This window comes from Rousettus aegyptiacus, unplaced genomic scaffold (genome assembly GCF_014176215.1).
Source record: "Rousettus aegyptiacus isolate mRouAeg1 unplaced genomic scaffold, mRouAeg1.p scaffold_m13_p_1, whole genome shotgun sequence".
NCBI classification, from domain to species: Eukaryota; Metazoa; Chordata; class Mammalia; order Chiroptera; family Pteropodidae; genus Rousettus; species Rousettus aegyptiacus.
The window spans coordinates 61670615-61693649 of record NW_023416284.1 but is presented as its reverse complement, the minus strand read 5'-3'; the positions used below and the strand labels follow the sequence as shown (position 1 = coordinate 61693649).

At 33.6% G+C, this 23035-nt stretch overlaps 1 protein-coding gene across 2 annotated transcripts in view; it reads right to left on the bottom strand.

Annotated features, from left to right (window-relative positions):
• The window catches only part of PKN2 (protein kinase N2), a 116336-nt gene extending 96771 nt beyond the window's left edge, over positions 1-19565 (bottom strand). Inside the window, exon 1 of one of the 2 annotated variants that reach the window (XM_016148511.2) lies at positions 19169-19565. In XM_016148511.2, the coding sequence (XP_016003997.2) occupies positions 19169-19216 (48 nt within the window). In that variant the 5' untranslated portion in view covers positions 19217-19565. The remainder of the gene's footprint in view (positions 1-19168) is intronic. The other variant, XM_016148513.2, reaches the window with a different exon arrangement.
• Positions 19566-23035: the final 3470 nt, after the last annotated feature.

The window sequence follows — 23035 nt, the reverse complement described above, 5'->3', positions numbered from 1 at the left end:
AGTCTCCTTTTTCTAATCTGCAAAATGAGATTAGGCTAAATTGATACATGCCCATTTCAATTCATATTTTATGGATCTATAGACTAGTAGCCTTGGCTTCTTATCACATTATGTTGTTCTTAGAATCCACAGGAAATCAAATCACATTCTGTGACGGGGGATATGTTTATTATAAAAATCAAAAATAAACCCCTATAATTATTTAAAATATTAAAATATAAAATATATAGTGAAAAGAGCACTGACTTGGACTTAGACCTAGTTTCAAATTCCACTTGGACTAACTTGCTATATAACACGAGTAAGTAATTTTACATCTATGCCTCCCTCCTTTTAATATGTAAATAAAGAAAATAAACCAATAACTCAAGGTTGTTGTGAGGAATAGTAAATAAAAAGGGTCAGATGTCTAGCAGATCTCTGTCATATAATAGGTGTTTAGTAACTGGTAATTAAAATAACTATTAATGATAAAATAATACTTTAAAGTTATAAAACTATTTGCATTCTTTAGACTTCATTGTAATACATTAATATTAATATAAGTACCATATTATTAACATAAGTTAAAACAATAACTACTCTAAAAAGTATCTCTCACTATAAATTTCAACAGATAAGAATTTGGTTGCTCACCATAAATGAGAAAGGTTAGGCAAGAATACTTCCTGAGTACCCATTAAGTATCAGCCATGTAAACGAAACACTTTATTTAATCTACACAAGACAACCATGGAAGGAGACCGGGGATAGGGGGGTGCTTGAAGGTAGGGTGAGAGATACTGCTAATTTTATACAAGGTAATGAGGGAAATGCCCTTATCCATTAAGGAAACATTTTAACAGTGACTTTACTATATTTTAATTCTATATAAATATACTATAAAAATATATTATATAAATACAGTATTTTTTTTACTCAGAACATCACTGCATCATTAGCCAAAGACTTCCCCAGCTAAATTACTAAAGTCATTCCTTTAAATTGAACAAACAGAATACAAAATATTTCAAACACCATGCTGCAAATTAAATATAATTCCCTCAAAGAAAAGATGCAATTATTACACAGAAAGTTTTCAACTGAAATTAAGATACTTCGTGAAAACTATGGTTGAGAGCTTTCATTTACTTCCTCCAACAGCTTCTTGAATTAAATATCTTACATCAAAACAGAAAGAAAACAAACACATAACTGAATAAAGAACTTCAAGGTGGTAAAATATGCATATTCCAAGTAAAAAGAGTAATAAATATAAAGCTATTTTTTAAAAAGTTACATTCTTTACATCTCTGTTGGTTGTTGACCTGAAAGAATTAAAAACAGCACAATGCCTTTTTCTCAAGCTGTTAACCAAAGTTTAGAACCAGCAATACATCAAGGTCAACTTCAATTATTAAATAATTTGCCTGTCAAATGTAAAAAACAAACAAACAAACAAAAACAAACATAAAGAACATAATTTGGAGCAGCCTTCTGAATGAAAAATAGAAAGTTATTCTTTAATTTTTCCTGCCTGTGTGCATTTGATTCCCATTATCCCACTCTCCTAGAACATCATTTCCTTTTAAAAAAATTCTACCTATCCCTCGAGCTAGTTTAAATTTCACCTCCTCTCTAAAGCTTATCTTAAAGTGACCACTCCCTCCTTTGAAGTCCTATAGCAACTGCCTATATAACACTTAGAAACTGTGCATGACCTCAAGCCATCTCTTCCATTGCAGTACCGAAATGTAATTTAAATCTTGAACTGGTAACTTTTAATGATTTTTCAGCAACTAAACTTAGTTTCTACAGTGCCACTGTCAGTCCAGTAGTCACCAACCACATAGGGCTCTGTATATTTAAATTTAAATTAAACTAAAAGTCAGTTCTTTAGTTGTACTAGCTACAATTTACATTTAACTAGTGGCTACCATACTGGATAGTTACTGAAAGGATATACATTTTCACCATCCCAGGAAGTATTACTGAACAATGCTGTTCTAAAGGGTAGAGGCCCCGTGCCATATTTCTTTGTACATCCTATAGTTCTTTATATAATACCTGAATATGGTAGGCTCTTCAATATTTGATTTAATAAATTACTATAGAGGTAGAGATGTATCTACAAACATATTGTTTGGTTAAAAGTCTTCCAAGAACATAAACAAATATTTTAAAATTTAGAACATATCCCCCAATAAAAGCCAATAAGGGCCCCACATGGAAACAGATGACCACAGCTGAGAAGTGGCTGCCACCAGCTGCTTTTACGCCTGCTTCCCTGTTCAGCCATTGCCAATCCCACAATGTATGTATGTCCCTTGTATTTACCTACTTCACTAATTTATATTACTTGCCTAGACCCTTGAAGGCATGTTAGTTGTGACCACTGTACCATACTCTATGAACATTTAAAAATTATTTTTATTAAATAATATAAGGATTAATTTTGACCAGTTTTCTAAGGCTATAAGTAGTGTACTTAAAATTATATGGCTCTTGATATAGAATCCTTTCAACAATGCAATCCCTTAGTAAACGGCTCTTTTTATACAAATGAAAGGTTTTGAATAAGAACTTTCACTGGTGTCTAGTTGGCAATGCCTGTATTAAGAATTGATTTCCTTTCAACTTGACTCTCTCAAATAATAAAAGTCTTAATAACACAACTTTTAAAAAATTTAAATAAAGTTTATCTAGGGACTCTTGAAACAAAGAGAATGTGTGTTTTAACTTCACAATACTACCACAATTCATTTGTTCATATTTGATTACAATAGTGGATATACAGAATTCTTGCTGACTGAATTAATGAATTACATCCTTGCCTAGATATGAAAAAAACTTGCTGCGTTATCATCAGATAAAAACAAAATATTAGTAAAAACAAAATGTTAGTATTTAAATGGTGAACTGTGAAATTCTGGTTTGGCAACATTTTCCTGAACTCAATGTTCGCTATTTGTTTCTGCTATTTGTATAGTAGAAAATCTACAGCAAGAGAACAATTTTCCTTTCACTTAAATATATCTTATTATTTTGGTTACTGAAGCTCTTTTACAATTACTACATATATACTAGATTTAAAAATTATCTGCTTTCCTCAGCTTCAGCCACTTCTCAGCTCATTTACTATAACTGTACTAAGCTAAGTTAGTAATAAAAACAAAAGTCTGTTTTATAAAAAAGTTGGAATATGAACTGGTATCCTTCTTAACACTAATAATTAAGCCTAACAAGATACCTATTCCAGGGCTGCTTAATATCAATAATCAACCTTTCACTTTCCACAAGGTCAAAACAGACTAATTTTTGATTCCGTACTATTAGTTCTAACTGAAAATTGTTTTTAAATTAATACAACAACAGTCAAAAGTTTTGATACGGAAAATTCTTTAGTTTTTTAAAAATGAGATTGTCAATTTCCTATTTACATTTGAAAACTACATAAACCATTATTCTTAGAAATGAGGAATTGTATTCTTTTAGCTTAATTCCTTGAGTATATTATTCTTTCAAACAATATATGCAAGGAATTAATAATTTTTGTGATTACTTAAAAATGCTAAATTCAAATGAATTCTCAAGCTCAAGCAATTATTTGGCAAGTTAAAATAATTTCTAAACATGGCCAGCTGGTTCAAACTTTCAAGCACTAAAAATATCTTGCAATATCTTTTAAAAAGTAATTTTAAAAGACAGGTTAACAAATCAGCATGAATAAAAACATAAAACTCAAATGATACAGGGAATGCTACACACAGACACACACAGAACCTGCCCCTCCATGTCCCTAAAGATGGCATTTGAAGCTGCCCCCTCCATGCTTCATCTAATCTCAGTGATTGTAAAATGCTTAAGAATACAGACTTTCTAGTTAACAATACCGATAATATATTTGAAAGTAAGAATATCTTTAAAAGTTTTCATTAAAAGAAAAATAAATTTGTAACTATATGTGGTGATGATGTTAACTAAACTTATTATGGTAATCATTTCACAATATATACACATTTCAAATCTTATGCTGTATACCTAAAACTAATGAAATGTTTTATGTCAATTTTATCTCAATAAAAAAATCAAGTAAAAATTTAAAAATATAGAATTCCTAGAATAAGTTTAAGATATCAAAATTAAAAAAACTGGATAAATTACTACTAATCATCATGTGTTTTCTACACCTAGGATCAAACTCACACTCCTAAAACAATGTAATTTTAACACATATGCCTCTAAGAGAATGATGGATACAAAATATGACTTCAAACTATTTTTCTGTAAATCTTTGATATATACGAAGGTTTACGTATTTTTAATATATTAAACTTCTAAGACACTGATTACTATTTACTTTACATGAAAACCAGTTTATTTAAAATGCACCCAGTATAAAGTATTTTAACACTTTCTAGTAAGAGTATGATTAAATCCTCTGGACTCACTGCAAAAATGCCTTTAAATAATTACTTTCGAAGCAAAACTAATAAATTTCTTTTCAAATGTAAATAAAATATTTTTATAGCCCATAAAGGACTTTACTGTCTTCTCTAAACTCGAGGTATTAAAATAGACTCGTGCATTCATTATCTGGCACTGTTCAATAGAACTGTCTGCAATAATTGAAATGCTCTATATATCAATGCTGTCCAATATTCCAATATGGCAGCACAGACACATGTGGCTATTGAGCCCTTAATATGTGGCTTGAGTGACTTAAGAATTAAATTTTAAATTTAAATTTAAATTTAAATCTTAATAGCCACAGGTGGCTAATGGCTACTGCACTGAACAAGTTACAGACAAGCAAATGATCGTGACTAGGTACAATAATCTACAATAGTGCTTAACTTAAAGCATTGTAGGAAGCCACCTGAGTGTCCATCAACAGATGAGCAGATAAACAAAATGCAGTATATATATACAATGGAATATTATTCAGGCTTAAAAAGGAAGAAAATTCTGACACATGCTACAAGAATGAACCTTGATGACATTATGCTAAGCAAAATAAGCCAGTCACAAAAAGACATATAATGCATGATTCCACTTAGATGGCAAATTAATAGAGACGAAGTAGAAAAGTGTTTGCCAAGATCTGGGAGGAGGGAGTACTGGGGAGTTAGTGATTAATGGGTAAAAAATTTCAGCTTTCCAAGATGAAAAGAGTTTTGGAAATGGATGGTGGTAATGGCTGCACAATATGGTGAATGTACTTAATACCACTGAACTGTACAATTAAAAATGGTTAAGGTAGTAACTGTTCTGTGTATTTTACCGCAATTAAAAAAAAATTTAAAGCATAGCAATTTAATCAAATAAGTACTTCTGAGAGCATATAGCTAACTAGAAATCTACAGTCACCAATAAAGGAAATAAAATAGTTCTTGGAGATCAAAACATCAGATTTGCTGAGAAAAAGGTACAGTAACCCTATAATGAATCAAGTTGTACTACAATACCACATGATAGCCAAGAGCTAAGCATTTTACTTGTACAGGATCTAGCCAGACAGAGTAATTGAGCTCTTTTAAAAAGTCACAAGGCTAGAAAAAATAAAGTCAAACCTGAATTGTAGAGTAGCGCTTTGCTGTTTGGTTTAGTTTGGTTTTAGGCACTGGCAACAGAGCTGGCCTTGAGTAAGTCACATACTTGAGCAACAAGAAAAACAAAACCCAGAAATGTATTTAGTTATCTGTTACTGTATACAGATATTATTTCTAACTTCCTTAGAGATAACTCTATTTTAGTAGAAGGGTGTAATAAAAGTACAGCTCTCAGGCTGTAAAGAGTATAGCAAGGAAAAACGAAGATAGTGATGAGAATACTACCAATAACTCATGCACAAGAAAAGAGGATAAAACTAATGTAGGTAACATAAACAAAAGAGGTTATCATTTTCTTCATAAATCTATCTGAATGTATTTAGGACCAATGCGATGATCACTAAGAGTGTTAACATATCACAACAAAATATTTTAAGAAAGTTGTTAGATGCTCAAGTGGAAAAGGGCTTATAAAATGAAGTATTATTATTAGACTTTTTAAAAACTTGTTTTTTATTTAAAGCAGTTTATCACTAAAAGATCTTTACCCCTATAAATAGTCATAAAGTAGAAATAAGTGCAGACTCATCTTTAACCTCAGTAAGATATTATTCCTTTGTAAAATACAAAAATATCTCATGCATATTAAAGCACTAATTTTGCAAGTCTATATTGTGGGTAACATGATTGGCCTCTTCTATATAATTTATAAATACAGAAAACATCATTCAACTTCATTAATAATAGTTTAAATGATTTTTAAATCTTATGTAAACTTTAAACCATGATAAACTCTCCAGAGGTTACATACTACTGCTGCTGAAATTACCACACCTTTACAACATTTTTATGTTATAAAAGTACTACAAGAACTTTAATACTACCATGAATACTCACAACTAGGTGGCATATTACATATTCCCTTTTATAGTTATTCTTAATTCTCTCGGGGAAAAAACTACATTTTTCACACTCGCTTTTAACACAGCTTTGAAAATGTTAACCATTTTTTAGGTATACTAAAGTAAAAAATACAACCTTAAAAGTTAATAAAACTTGAATTGTGGGAGTACTAAAATGAGGGATAGGGGATAGAAGTGAGAAGATAATAGTTCAGCTCAAAGCAGACATTGGTTGAATAAATATAAATACCTGTAAATTGGGTATAATAATCCCATCTCAACTTAACTCAAAGGGTCTTTTTAATAATTGAGTGAAATAAAGTGTGTAAAAGTGCCTTATAACTCAAAAATGCTTCACAAACAATGATAATACTCATTTTTTCAACATGGTTCTTTTTCTTTTGTATGAGGTACCTTTATAACCAACACCAATTCCTTCTCCTTAATTACCATTACACAATACTAAAATAATTATCCCCCATCTTGCCAACCTCAAAGAAAACAAAAGGTCCACTTAAAAAATTAGTAAAGTGTGTTTAGGGATTTGGTAAAGCAAGAATTTTGCTTTAGATATGATATTTAAAGTTTCCATTGGTTATAAGGCAATCTTTAAAAGGACAAATAAAAACCAAACATAGAATTCTGTACACAGTTTTATGAGGTTCTAACACAATGAAAACATGTACCAGAACAAAAATTTATAGTAAAACGAACCCTCTCCTGATGCTGGAGTGCAAAGATAAGGTTTCCATAGCAACAAAATAGAAAGACAATTATGATAACATATAAGAAATAAATTGGACAGTATACTTTACACATCAAAGATCAAGCATTTAATTAGAGTTGATATTATTTACTAATATTCAGAAGTATATTACCATAAATATGTTCCTCTAGTGCTTAAATGTGCAGGACCACTTTGAACCCTACAAATATAATCTTAGTTAAAATTTGTGAAAAGTCCAAAAGCCTCTAGGAAAGGACAAAACAAGGACCTGAATTTATCTGAACTGCTTCATGAAATCACTGAGTTGTATATTTTTTGCATGAAAAATAACACAACACGGATTCTTAAATAAAAGCCTAATTATAGAAGTTCGTATGTCAACCTGTGATTACTTTATTCCTACAATTTCAGCAAACTCAAGATAAATGTAGAAATATACACACCTGTAAGATAGCTATCCTCCTTATACCCTCCATGAAGCAAAAAAAGGAAAGAAAAGAGGGGAAAACAATTAACCTATGAAGTATGATCCGTTCTCTAGGTCTCTTATGCACTGCTTTGGCCATCCTGTCAACTACACAACTTAAATACTTAAAGAAAAACAAAGTAATCCCAAAATGTAAACCTGACAGAAGGAAAATTACTAAGCATCCACTAACACACCAGGAACTTTATGTACTTAAAAAAAAATACTTACAAGAGCCCTCTGAGCCAGAAACTATCTCTATGTTATAAAAAAAACTTGCACCATGGAGCTAAATAATAAAGACAGCTAATATATGCCAAGTTAGATTTAAACATAGGTCTGTGTGATTCCAAAACCTGAATTATATACTAGACCAGTGATCTTAACTAGGGCCTGAAATTATTGATCAGTAAATTTCGAAAGAAAATTTGGAATGAAAAAATATTTGTATGTCCTGATTTATCTTTTGCCAGTTAGTATATTATCACCAATTATTCTTATCATTTCTTAAAAGCGAAAACATTTCGACATTAAGAAAGGAAGAACAGAGAAGCAGCAACGGCAAAATCTCAGAATGGAGGACAGTCCACCCCTTAGTTACAAACTGGCAATTTTGTATCAACATACACAAGATACATACTAATACAAGACTATTCTTTGTGTGAAAATATCATCATGAACAGCACTGGTCCATGACCCCGTGGTTGTAACATGTATAAATATATGTGTTCCTTTTGTTTGATGAATACTTGAGGAATTTGGCTGTGCTGTTTGAGAGCAGGAATCTCAGGGAACTGAACTCTCTCTCTCTTCCTTAGGGAGAGAAGAATTTGGAGTTTCAATAGCAAATAAAGAAGAAAGAATTGAAAAAAAGACAGGAAGATGAGGAGTCAGCTATAGGATACGAAACTAGGTATACAATGGAGGTGGGGTCAACTAAATGAAATATGGGTATCTTTGTTGAAACCAGTTAAATTGTTATATGTCTATAAACATGTATAGAAACAGAAATGCAGGAAGCAGAGGGTGCCATGAGAACATAAGTGCCCCTCCATCAGGAAAACATAAAAATCTTGGGGAGATTTGGGATTTCCACAGGGTTCAAGCCTATCTTACCTAGCTAGAGCTTGAAGGTAAGATTCAACATGAATTTGCCTTCGGGTCAACTAGTCATCAAGAACAATCCTAATAAAAAAGCAAGTACTGGCATTGTTGAGGGAGAAGTAAAGATATGAGATGCTGCAAAAAAATGAAAAGCTAGGGTAAGAATTTGACAGACAGGAGAGGTTGCGGTTATTGGAGCGGGGATGAGTCTGAGAAAATAAGGAGCAGAGAAAAATGCAAAATATATAGTGAGGAAAAATCACCTGTCATGGTATGCCTGAAAAACAGGCTTCTTGCATAAAAGCTAAGAATTAAAAGATATTTGGGGGCTACAACAATGACAGCCTTCAGTGGTAAGCTAAGGAATTAGAATTGTATCTCACAGGCAGTAAGGAATCACTGAATGCTAGAGACAACTTTGAATCTAGCAGTGGTACATACTCTAAATAAAAACAGAATGAGACTAAAGAGGCAGAGGTGGAATATCAAGATGTTATAATCATCCGAATGATTAGAGGGCTCAAACTTGGATAGTGGCAAAATAATGAATTAAAGTTACATAATTAGAAGAATTAACTGAAGAGGCTGAGACAGTGGTCAAAAATGACCAGCAAATTTCAAGCACTGGCAATGAGGGATAGAATGATAACGTTTAGAAATACTGAGAAGTGAGATGTAATAGGTCGGTCATAGAATTGGTCACAGAAATTGGTCATTTATTTATTCAAGCATTTATCAAGCATAAACCATATGCCAGGTGCTAGGGACATAAAGATGAGTAAGACCTGCTTCTTGTCCTGAAAGTGAGAGAGAACAATTAATTGCCATACTGGGTGATATGTTCAGTAACAGGAGATGCAAAATGGGAAGTAGACTAATTTGCCAATGGATTAAAATGCTATATAACCAGTAACTAAACTTAGTTATCTATCATAATGTATGTTAAAAAAAATTTTCTTTATTATATGACTATATCCCTATATTCAATGAATACATTTTTCTTAGAGTTTTCAGGAGTGTCCAACTTGTCAAAGGCTCTTCAGACAGATGATCAATAGTAGTATTCTTAAAATTAGAAACAGCATACACAAAGATACAAAGGTATAAAGAAGCAGTGTAGATCTAAGAACTGAATAGTTTAATATCACAGAGTGTAAGATATACATGGAGAAAAATTTGAAAAGATTGAAAAGGGTCAGATGATGGAAGATCTAATATATTTTTTTCTATAATCAATGGAGCTACTAAAAGGGCTTAAGTACAGCAGTTCTTTCTAAACCTACATTCCCTTCTCAGAGAACAGTCCCATCACTAACTCACAGGAGAGTCCTTGCAGTCATACTGGTACTGAGAACTCTATTTCTCCATTGCCGATTGACTGGATCATGGGTACATGCTCTGTATGGGGCAATTACATTTTCTCATCCAAGAATTTAGAATTATAGCACAGAATAAGTGAGTCAGTTAGCTGTGGGCATTGGACTTACTGATTACTGTAAATTAAGAAGTTAGGAGTACCAGTAATGAAAGCAAAACCAGTAATACAAAGGAAATACAATGCAGTATATATAAAGAAGGGATATAAGAACATGTAGCCCCAGAGAGAAAGGCTCTACTTTACCATTTAGTCCTCATGAGACCTGGCTATATATCTGATTAAGTGAGCTTTCTGGTAAATCCAATTTTTGTTCAAGCTAACTGAAATGAGTTTCTATTCCCTGCAACCCTGAGACAAAATAAAAGGTCGCTAATTCTGGTGGTTAATCTAAAGAATTAGAGAAAAGTGGGCTAAAAAAGGTAGAACATTTAAACTAAAAAGAATTATCAAAAGAAAGCAATAATAGCAAATATAGATACATATGATGAAAGAAAAGTAACTAATATTGTGTAGGGTCCATGAAGCTTAATTGAAACAAAGTTTCAGAAAGCTGAAGCAGTATCAATTACCTCTAAGGAGAAGAATGAGCAGGTGTGGTCGAGGATGCTTTTAAGAGAATAATTGGGACAAAAGTCATATTTCAATAAGTTAAGAAACAAATGGTAGAAAATACCTAAGAAATTTCTTTAAAGGACTGCGATGATTAAAAAAAGTTTGTGGGGACAACAGTATTAAAGAAAAAGTATTATCAAAAGAGAGATATGAACTTATCTTTAAGAAAGAGTCAAGAGAGAAAGATTCATTCTGCAAAAGTGTGAAATGATAGTCCAAAAAAAGTAGAAGTCCAGGAGAGGATAGCCTTAACAAAGTAAAAGAATTTTCCCTTAAATATGGATTAAAAAGAGAGAGAGATGGCTAAAATTCCAAGAAATTTCAAAATGAAGAGAAGACTGAGAAAACTCATTTAATAATACATATTATTAAGTAGAGGCAGTGAGTCGGCAAGAGATTTGCTGGGAACTAAGAAAGAGGAAGTAGTGGTATGACTTAGGAAAATAGAAAACGTTAAGCTACAACTGGAAAATATGAAGGCAGTTACCAAAAAGTTAAGTGAAAGATCTTTTTGACCCAAAGTTTAGGGGATGCAACAAAAAATAGAATAATCACAAACAAGTACTGTAAGGGCAGGGGGGACAAGCTACTAATGATTTAGGTAAAAATTTCAGGTATAGTATATTACATAACCTAGAATGATATAACCTTAAACTTCTAATTTGCAATAACTAAATAAGGCTATTCAGAAATATCCCTGTCCTAAAAAAAAAAAAAAAGTGTTTTAACATTGAGATTGATACACATTTCAAAATAATATTTTAAAAATTAAAAAATAACTCACATCTTTATTTTACTCCATATTCAAAAATCGACTCCAAATATAATGGCTTAAAAGTAAAAAATAAAATTTTTAAACTCAGTAGAAAATTTGGTGACTGAGTAAGGAACAATTTCTTAAACAGCTAATACAAAAAAAGATGAACAAATTTGACTAAAGTTAAAATTAATTTGTTTCTATCAAAAATACACAGCAATGACACAAACTGCATTTAAAATTCCAGGTATCAATACCAGTAAATTCTTCAAGAGAATAATAATATTTTGTTTTATATCCAACATTAAATATGATCAATTCCAGCACTTTAATGACAGGCTATTATGTAATTGAATAACCATTTAATATACAATTCCATACTTGAATTATACTTCCCTTCAAATGAAAGAATAAGATATTAAAAATGACTAATAGATAAGAGAAGAGATATGGAATGGAAAAAATGAGTTGACAAACTATTTACATATAGAATTTTCATTATTTCTTTGTTTCTAAATTCACAGTTGAGTATCTAGTATATGTTAAATGATACAGTATTTTATGCAACTTTCTATGGTTGTTCACTTGGATAACTATGAATCCACAGGTCATAAACTTGGTAACTTCACCTTGTCTATATCAAATCTAGAATAGATATTAAATGCAGGCTTGCCAATCACAACGATCTAAATGATTTTGAATATTTGCCAAAAAGGTGAAACATTTAAAACTGTTACTCTCACAAACTCCTTTAAAAAAAAGTGAAAAGATATGAACTGAGAAAAGACATTCACAATAAAACAAAAGATTAACACGAAGAATATAAAGAACTCTTATAAATCAATGATTAAAAAAAAGCAGAAAAATAAGCAGGCGACATGAATAGGAATTTCACTGAAGAGAAAACACAAAAGACCAGAAAAAATAAAAAGAAACATTCTACATCAGTGCTGATCAGGAAGATGCAAATCAAGATAAAAATGATATAACATTATGCTCTTCAGATTTGTAAAAATTAAGAGACAACAGAAAATGTTGGGGATGGATAACCAAAAGATCTTTTATCACATATATTGCTGATATGAATATAAATTGGCTCAACCACACTGGAAGTTGGGCATTATCTCCTAGAATTTGGCATTCACCTACCCTGTGAAAAGGGAATTTTACCTTTGTATATAATCAATAGAAACACACACACACACACACACACACACACACACACACACACAGAGTAAAAATAGAATTTTTGAATTAAAATATATATATAAAATGCACAAAATGTCCATTGTTCACAATTACAAAAACCACAAAATAACTAAACCAACAAAGGAGAGTGAATAGATAAATATCCAAATATCCAACAAGGAGAGAGTTGGCATTTTATTGAATGAAATATTATACAGTAATTAAAATAAATGAGTATAGCAACACGCAATAGATAAATCACCAATACTACTCAAAAAAAAAAGCAGGTTCAAAAAGATTATATTCGATACAATTACATGAAAACTACTAAAAGATATATCTTTTAGAATTATATGCGCAATCAAAATATACAAGAATAAAGAAAGAATAAACACAGAATTCAAGATAATGATTACTTTGACTGATAAGAGGGATGGAATGGAGAAAACTTATATGTAGGTTAAGTTCCTAGCTTTTTTGGCAGAGGTGGAAAGTGAGTAGTAGTTCATGGGGTGCTTATTATAAAGAGTTATCTAATGCAGTGCACCTAAGTTTTTTTTTTTATATTAAAAAACTTTTTCTATAAGAGTTGACATTCAATATTATTTATATTAGTTTCAAGCATACAGGATAGTGGTTAGATATTTATATCTAACTCAATTAGTCTAGTACCCACCTTGCACTATGCATAGTTATTATAATACTATTGACTATATGTTAGGTTTAATTTTTTAAAAATCCAAAAACTCAATGAAATTTGTTCAGTGAAAATTCTGAAATAGGCAAAACAAATACCTCCTTAGAGAATCACTAGGGTAGTAGTAACTATAGGAAAAGGAAAACAATATGATTAATGTTTAAAAGACTGTTATTTACCACATGCGCTGAGTCATCAATATGTCTTATACAAATCTAAAATAAATTCCAATGCTGCTATAACAACTTTCCAATAATTAAGGTGTTTGTGAGCCGGGGCGATAAAACTTTAACCAATTAGAAAAAGTAATCACTGATAAATTTCTAAAATAGAATAAAATCCTAATTATGATATATATTACAGAATTCTTATGTATCAATTCATCTTTATAATATGACACTTACATTTACCTTCCAATCTGAGGTATTATTATGGAAGCTTTCTAAGCTTTCCTGTTCTTTAGTTTTGACAGATAGTATTTATGTATGTCACAAATTTAACTTTTGTGAGAACGTGAAAAACTGAATGTGACAACAGAATTAGTTTCAAATAAAATTTCATTAGATAAAATTAAGAGAAACTAGACATTTATCAAAATAAGTGCTCTCTAGTCTGCTTTTCTAAGATATTAGAAGTTAGTTTTTCATTAGTATATTATCCCATTCAAAATTTTAAATATCTTTTTAAAGCTTTCAACTAGTTTTCAACTAACTTTGCTGCCAAGTTTGAACTCTGCTGTATATCAAAAGTTAAACCCATTAAATGTCATATGTTTTCATAGTCTAGAGTAAAACTGGTTTTTGAAATAGACATTTGACAATTGACACATTTTACTAGAAAATGATGCAGAATTAACTCTTCTACTGGAATACCATGTATGCTTTTGAAAGTAACATTATTTTCATCTCTACAAACTACTACTCCATTCTTCCTATTTGTTTGAAAGTAGACACACAGGGATAAACTGATAAAAAGCATGAAAATTAACCACTGTCAAATTTGAAAAGCAAAAAAGGAAAATCCAAGGAATTGGGTGCAAAAGCCCTGGGGTAACCAGACAATGCCTAGAAGGTGCTCCTACCTATCTTTATCTAAACATTGATCATATATGAAAAGAAGCTAGGAGACTAGACCAAATCTTATTATCTAGAGATGATAAAAAAACGCGATCCATTTTAGAGCCATCATTATACAACACTAGTTTCAGCACAGAGATGTTTACCTAGGTAGTCAATAAATATTTGAGAAGCTATTTAAAGATAAGCCTTATTCAATAAAGTATTCGGATTTCTCCAATAACCAAATTTAACCTGGAAACCACATTTTATCGACTTATGGTTCAGAGTCAGTGCTATGTATCATTATTGTCTATTACTAAGTCCATACTGTACTCACTACTTACTTCTTAAACTGCCTTAGAGTACTAACTCAAAATCAAAATATTTTGAGATGAAAGTCTATAAAGCTAGTTAGGCTCATTTATCTAGAACTAGTGGCAATTTTTTTTTCAACCTATAGCTATTTCGATCTTAAAACCATGAACCTCAATTCTCTTTAAAATTCCGATAAGTAAGTGGGATAAAGGGAGGAAAAATATCAAATCAATATGTTGTACATCTTAAAACTATACAATGTTGTATATTAAATATGTCTCAATAAAAAAGGGAGAAAAAAAGGAAATAGACTCAAATACCATGGGGCTTATAAATTGGGAAAGTTTGTCAGTTATCTCTGAGTGACAGAACTAGGAGCACCTTTTATTTCCTTTGTGCTTTTGTGCATTTTCCAAATTTTCTACAATAAAGCATATCACTTTCGTAATTTGAAAAAACTGTGAAATCTATCTTATCCACCCTGCTTACTTTCTCATACTACATTCCTCCAAGCCACCCTAAAATTTTAGTGTCCTCAACACAAGACTTCCCACTTTCTGGTATCACTGCAAAATTAGATGCTACTTCCTAACATCTCAACAAATGGATAAAATAGTAGTGTGCTATATACAGGTATTCTGCACGTAACTAGTGCCGAAATCCCTTTTGAACTTGTCAAGGGGATATTTTGGGGAGAAGAGATTAGAAATATAAATTAAAGAAAGAAAAGTAATTCCTTACGTCAATGATTATAATCAACTTCTCTTAAAAGGGCCAAGACATTTCTCATCCTAGGTGACAAATAGAGCCTTCTCATCAATGTATAAGTGCCAAACACATGGCTTGGTTACATAAAAGCTTAAATTTTTAAAGCAAAGTTTATCTTATGGATAGTGTACAGAGAAATGTAAAATCTTTTGGAAGGTTTTGGGCAAACATCTGACAACTTTCATCAGAACGAATAATTATTAAATGAAGAAAACCTGCAAAAAGGTTATAGGTACTGTTAAATCTTTGTAGAATATCACACCTTATTCACAGTAATAGAGCACTGTTAAATTATAGACTAGCCAACAGAATGTGGAAATCATTTTACCTTGTTATAGAGAAACCTAAGAGGTAGAATCAAGTTTATATTAAAGTTAACTGGTTAATTACATTTTGGGCCAATTCTTAGAAAGTTCACACATCTATAACATTGAAATGTAAAACATTTATGGGTCCTCAGAACTATGGCAACTTAAAGAACAGAGGGAAACACAGATTCAAATTCAAATGCAGACTTAGAGTGTGACAAATAATCAGTAAATGTTATTTGTTCTGTCTTCAAGAAAGTAAAAACCATATCTTGACATCTTTATATCCTCCAACACAGCTTTGGTAGGTACTCAATAAATGGTTCTTGAAATGAATCTTTACAATTTAAGGCTACTTCAACCTTCCACTTGAGCAAGTCACCTCTACCTAAATTCTGCTGAAAATGGAATTTCAGATGCCCAACCCAACACTTTATTAGGCGTTTTGATGAAGATGCATCTTTAATAATCAACAAGGTAACTTGATTAGTATGCTACTCCATATTTGAGTCTGTATTTTACAAAATTACTGTTGTAGCCAACGTTTTCATTTTGAGATTCTTTATGTAGTTTTCATTAACCTGGTTTCCTTAAAAAATAAACTTTAATTTCTCTGGCCTCACAAATGTATCTCATTTAGTTTCCCACTACATTTCAAATAAAAAAATAAAGATGGGACAAGAAGCTTGTTATAAGACATAAAAATTAGAAATAGCCAATTAAATTTATATTTTTAAATGGCCTATTGTAATTTTTACCACAGCAAATATTCTTCCTTATACTTTGAAGTCTTTAGTCATCAAAGTTTGCATGTAATTTAAACATTACTCCGTAAAACTATAACACAATTAACAAGACAAAGTACTGTAGTTTCAGATTTTGTCTTTCCACAATCAAAGGTTACATTAATAAACCAATTCCAACTCAAGTAGTATTTCAAATTCTGCAATATAATTTGAAAATAATTTTTAAATGTTGGATATATACTGCTTCTAAATAAATATTAATTTCATTAAAGTAGGTAACATGGAACTTTCATAATAAAGCAAGCATGCCTGAGATAATGTAAAGTAACAGTTTTTAATTACTAAACATGTTTTAAAACTTGCTTCATAAATTACTATTTAAATACCTAAAACAGTTTGGCAGAGAGGCATTAAGAACATCTTAAACTTTTCAATTAAAAAAAATTCAAGCTTAGATGCTTTTTAAAAACTGGTTCTACCAGCAAATTTGATAAATATTTGTTACTATATACTAGTTTTTGACCCAATGAAATAAAATGTTTGAATAGATGGATACATTTGAGGCAAATTTTACCACCATTTATCTTATGTGCTGATATAAATAATATTCTCAATTATTTTAATAAACATGATAAAGTTCAAATGCAATAACTTATTAGAATTGGGAGTCAAATACACCAAGAAAAATGCCCTGGATACATATGACAACACGTAAGGTAACATTTAATAACTACATTTTAGTTTATATAAGAGCCTAACTTTAGGTGTTTCCTTACTTTGGTCTCTTTTTTAAAAGTTATATTTAAAAGTTCTTATTTCTCTAAGTTGCTTCTTTGTTTTTGCCAAAACTGATCTTATTATAAGTCCCTAAATGTTATATTTTTAATACACATGAAAATACATTTTCAGGTCCAATGCCAAGATAAGTGTCTTTTATGCCAACTTTCTATCAAATACAATTAAGGATGCAAAATACTTTATAATTCTGAAGCCACTCCATTCAAAGAAAAATGCTCTTGCCATTTTCAGGGCTTTTTCTCAGAACCAAAGTATGGTTTTCATATTTCAATATTAGGCAATGAAAAGCATTTCTAATTTGCCTCAAACTTCATTTTAAAGGCACATGTATATTAATAAAACAATAAATTCCATTCATTTGGCAAATGTCATATCCGGTAAAGCCTCCTTATAAGAGGCTAAGAACAATTAAAATACTACTACATAGCAACATGTTCAATGATATGAAATTCGACCTTGCATTTGCAAACAATTCCAAATTTGCAACAGTGTATTATTATACCTTGCTGAAATCTGTGGAGAAAATATCAAGTATTGTAACAATGCTTTCAAGCTTAGAACACAATAAACCAAGCTTACATAGAGCTCTATCGAAAAAATATATTCGAACCGCAAAAAATTTAGAAGCAGTTACAATACTTAATTTCGACATCATCAAAAATCAACCCTTCGGTGTCTAAATTCAGTCTTTAAAAAACAATTAACTGCCCAACGCAAATAAAAAAAGTGTATGTTCTTCTCTTAATTCCTAGCTCCAACCTTCGAGAAGGCATTAAACGACTATATTAACACAAACTAAATAAATTCAAGTTAAAAAACAAGCATGAAATATTTATCCAGATGTAAACATCTCTGGAACACTCCCAAGTAATGAAAAAATAAACTCAACAGTGCAGAGTAGGTTCTCCTGTACATCACAGAGACCTAAAAACAAAAAACGTGCCTACATCATCAAATATTTAGCTGGAAATGGGAACAATAACATTGCTACTCCACGTAGACTTAACTAATTAAGGGACCTAATTTGTTCTCATCTTCTGCAGGGAAGTGGTGCCCAACATTTTCCCTTAGTCGACTGCTTTCTCATTTGTAAACAACTTCTGTAGCTCTTTCTCTGGTGTTCAAACGGGAGGGAAAATGAAAGTCTGAAAAGCATCAGCATCTGAGCTTCCGAATAAGCACGCAGTAGCTGAGATGGGGGACCATATATAACACTTGATAAAAAGTGGTGGGAGGGAAGGTAGCCCTCGAATTAGAGGAAGGAAATGCAGTCACCTGAAGAGGGCTGGTTACGTGAAGCCAGCATTTGGTGAGACCCTTAAAAAAAAAAAAAAAAAACTTGTCTGGGGGCTGGAAGTTATGGGGGCGCTCTTTGTGCGAAGTCTGAGGGGAAGGGGAGGGACGGGAAAACAGCTTGGGAGTCATTCAAAGTAGTTAGAGGAGCGGTGTACGAGCGAAGGGCGGGGCGGGGCCCGGCCAGGCGGAGGGAGGGGGCAGCAGGGGCGTCCGCCCGCGACTCTGACACCCAGGGAGGGGGCAGTGAGCTGGCCGCTCCGGGGACGAGAAGAGAGCTGACTCCGGCTGCAGGCAGAAGTGGGGTCCCTCTGGTAGGTAATTAAAGTGGTGGCAAGCCAGGGCTCCGGTGGCGAGAGGGTCCGGCCCCCGAAGGAAGCGGCTCCCGAGTGACATCCCCAAGTTTCCGCACTTAGCGGGCTAGGGGTGCGGCCGCTGCACCGCTTCCCTCGGCCCCCGACCCCGCGCCACTTTCTCTGTCTCCTCCGCCTGCGCCTCCCGCCCGGGCCGCGGCCCGTACCTGGATCTCCGTGAGCAGAATATCCCCCCGTTCGGGGTTGGACGCCATTGCGCTCGGCTATGGACTCCGCACCTGGACGCGGCCGCCACTGGCGAAGGGAGAAGGCGGGACGGGATCCGAGGAGGGTGGTGAGGAGCGGGGAGAGAAAGAAAAAAAAAAACTAGGGATTCATGGAGGCGCAGCCCCTGCTGGAGGTGCGGCTTATTTCGCCCGGGTCATGGAGAGCGGCGGGGAGCGAGGGCACTCGTAGCGGGCTCCCACTCGCCGCTCGTCTGCCGCCGCCGCCCGCCCGGGACTCTGTTCGCTCAGTCGCTCCCTTTGGGCGACGCCAGGAGCCGCCTCGAGCCTCTCCGTGAGGGGCTCAGCGGCCGCGGCTGAAGCTCCTCCTGTCGCACCATTTGGCTGTCACTGCGTCGCAAAAGCGGCCTCACTTGGCGGCTGCCAGGACACGTGACGGCCGCGGCCACCGCCTCCCGCTGGGCGGGGGAGGTGGGGCAGAGGGAACCCCGAGAGAGGGGGAGGGAGGGGGCGGGGGCGGGGGCGGGGGCGGGGCGGCTTCCGACCTGGCTCCGAGGTGGGTGGGGCCAGCTATCGGACCCCGCCGGGGTGAAAATGAGGGGAAAGGACTGGGCTCGCGTCTCGGGAGGCGGGAAGAGGAAGAAGAAAACACGCCCGCTTTCCTGTTGCGCTAGAACTCGGAAGACTACTTGCTGTTTTTCGTTTGTTTTCGCCCCAGTGCTACTTTCTCTTTTCTTGCCGAAGTTTAGGCCTAACGTAAACGGGCCCCTTTCTAACCTGCACGACACAAAGACGTTCGGAACAAACTTTATAGATTATTCCCATGACCCCCATCAACCCAAGCCATTAATTTTGCCTTTTGCTCCCTCCCATCCCAGGCGCGCCTTTTCGACCAGTAAGGTGCACAGCTGGCTAAACTGGGGTGTGGTCTGTACTTTTTAAGAAATTTAAGAGGCTCGCGATCCATGGCAACTTTTAACGCCCGGCGTTTGAGAGATGTCTTTTCCCAAGCGCTGAACTACTATGGTTCAGTCTGTGGAACGCCACAGAGTTTAGAACTTAATTAGCTGGCTTCTTGAATTGTAACTGAATTTCAACTGAAGGAGGTGGGGCGGGATCAGCTCCAAGAATGGAAAAAAGCCAACTTCCCTTGGTATAGTAAACATCTAAGTTAACCTATTAGTAACATACAGCAAAGTAGTGTAAATTTTGGGTTAAAAGATGACACTGTAAGATTCGGGAATGCCAATGAAATCTCTAACAGGTAGTTTTTGTTTTGGCTGAGCAGTGAGTGGATATTCTAGGCAACAGCTTACCTTTAAATTATTTGAGGCTGAAATGCAATGGCTTTGTTGAAAGGTACTTGAAGAAAGTGGTTAGGGATTAATTAGTTATATAGCTACTTGAAAATTGGCTTAGTTGGCATACCTGAGAAGTACGTGTATTGTTATGTACCTCTCACACTCCACGTAAGATCTGTTTGGCTGATGCTGGGACTTAGTTTATCTTTTTGTCTTCTCAAGTCTCATGAATTGATTTGGCAAATATTTGTTGAAGGTCTGGAGTTCTGTGACCATGTGTTCTGAACTCTAACTCATAATATGTGATAAAGAATTTTTCTAGTGTGAATTTCGGAAGTTTTACAACTATTTATATGTTTAATGCATTGTCTTGGTTGAAAATGACAATTAAAATATATGAAATAACACTTGAGAAAGACAAGATATAAATGCCCTCCCTGGTAACTGAGAGCCAGATAGTGACTGTTCTAGGCCCAGGAGATACAGCTAGGATTAAGAAAGAATTCTTGTCGCTGGAGTGATTGAGTTCTCTGGAGAAACAGACTTGTGTTCAAACCACTATAATGCAATTTTAAATGATAGGCGCAAAATGTTAGGGGATCACTGTATTCAGATGTATAGATAGATATATATATATTTGTGTGTGTGCGATAAAATATACATAACACCATTTTAACAATTTTAAGTGTACAATTCAGTGGTATTAAATGTACACAGATATATTTCATTTATTTTGGCCTTGCCTTACTCCAGAATGGATTTGAGATGACTGACATGCACATAGTACGTACTTAACAATGGTGGAATTAAAAATTACCTATATAAGAACTTAGAAATATAGTCAATTAGCATTCTTTTAAAAAATAATTTAATAGAAGACAGAAAACATTAACATTTTAGCACCACAGAATTTTAGAACTAGCAGAGACTTAAAATATCTTGCTTAACTTTTATTAGAAGTAGGAAAAATATAAACCATATTAACTAATTGGGAGTATGGCAACTTAGTGACAGGGATGGAACCTAGAACCTAAATCCCCTAATTGCCAACTTCATGCTTAATTTAACCTACACCCTGCTGCTATAAGTACTTTAAAATAGAACTCTCATTTAAATTGAACTCAAAGCATTATAGTCCCTCAAATTTTTTACCATAGAAAGGGCTTCAAACTTTAAATCATTCTAGTGCCAAAACAAGTATTAATAATAGTTTTAATTTATCACATGTAAATGTAACAGCAAACATAAAATGTATTTAAAGTTATAGGAATTATTTCTGAGATTAGCTATGTTGGGGAAAGTAGTACAATACAAAAGGGAGACCAAGACAAAATAAAAACCGATTGATAATCTGGAAAATATAATGGTTTAAACCGTAAATTAGTTTAAGCTAAAAACTACTGCCCAGCTCACAGTCTCTGTTCAGGGAAGAATAAAAAGTAATAGCACATAGAGCATACTTATCAGAATGAAGCACACTTGGAAAAGTTTTAATGGAAACCCATATCATGTTAATTCAGATGAGTGATACTCAGTCCCTATTTGCAAATGTTTTTAGGGAATCCTAAGTAGAGTTCACCTGAAGTTATGTTCTGATTTATAGTGACAATAAAAAACGTGAAAGCCTTTTTTTTTTTTTCACACATGTCCATGTTCAAGAAGTTCAAGACCTCAGAAATATCTGGATGTGTCGCTAGTTATGCAAGTACCTTTAAATTTTTTTTTCATAGATATTTTAAAGGTCTTTAAGAAGCAGAAAATGCTAAGGAAGAGTTTCAATTAACAAAAATTAGAAAATTTTATCTTCTTTTTTAATTGAAATAAATGTTACAGGAAAAATCCTAGTAGACTTCAACTTCATTATATTTTGTGTTTTCTGTTGTTGGTGATGAGAAACAGACATTCTGATAGTCAGAAGATATGGTTCCTCTTTTCCCCTAGATCCCAAGTGAAATGAGACAAGAACTATATATCCAGGGAAAAAGTCAAGAAACTTTACTTTGTGAGCCATCTTGCTTTTAAATTGCCTTACATCTTTTATTTCCCTTCGTTTCTTCCTTAATATTAGTAAAAAAAAAATATTTTTTTTAATGCTAGCTTATCCCAAAAGCATTATGGAGAATCAAGGGAAAAGTTTTTCATTCGTTTGTTTGTTTTGTATTGTTATTATTTTTTGTGATGGTAATGTTGAAAGAAGAGTAACTCTCTACTCCTAAGAGATCACAGTGAAGTAGCAGTGGTAATCAAAGTAACAGGGGAAGCAAAACTCAGAGAGACAGAGTCAGAACTACTTGGTCACCACCTTTCTCTTCCTTAAGAAACACCTTGTAAGGATTGTTCCCTTGTATGCTCTATGAGGATGATTTTGAGATTCTTAAAACAAAGTCAAGAGCACAGAATAGTAGAGTCAGTTGTAATGACTGTAGCAGACACTTTGAGATGTTTGCTCAGCCCACATCCCTTTCTCTAAGAATTGCCCCTATCTTCAGAGAACAGGTCTCTATAGCCATGTTGATTCTGCTTGACCTTGATCTTTAAGTAAACTCAA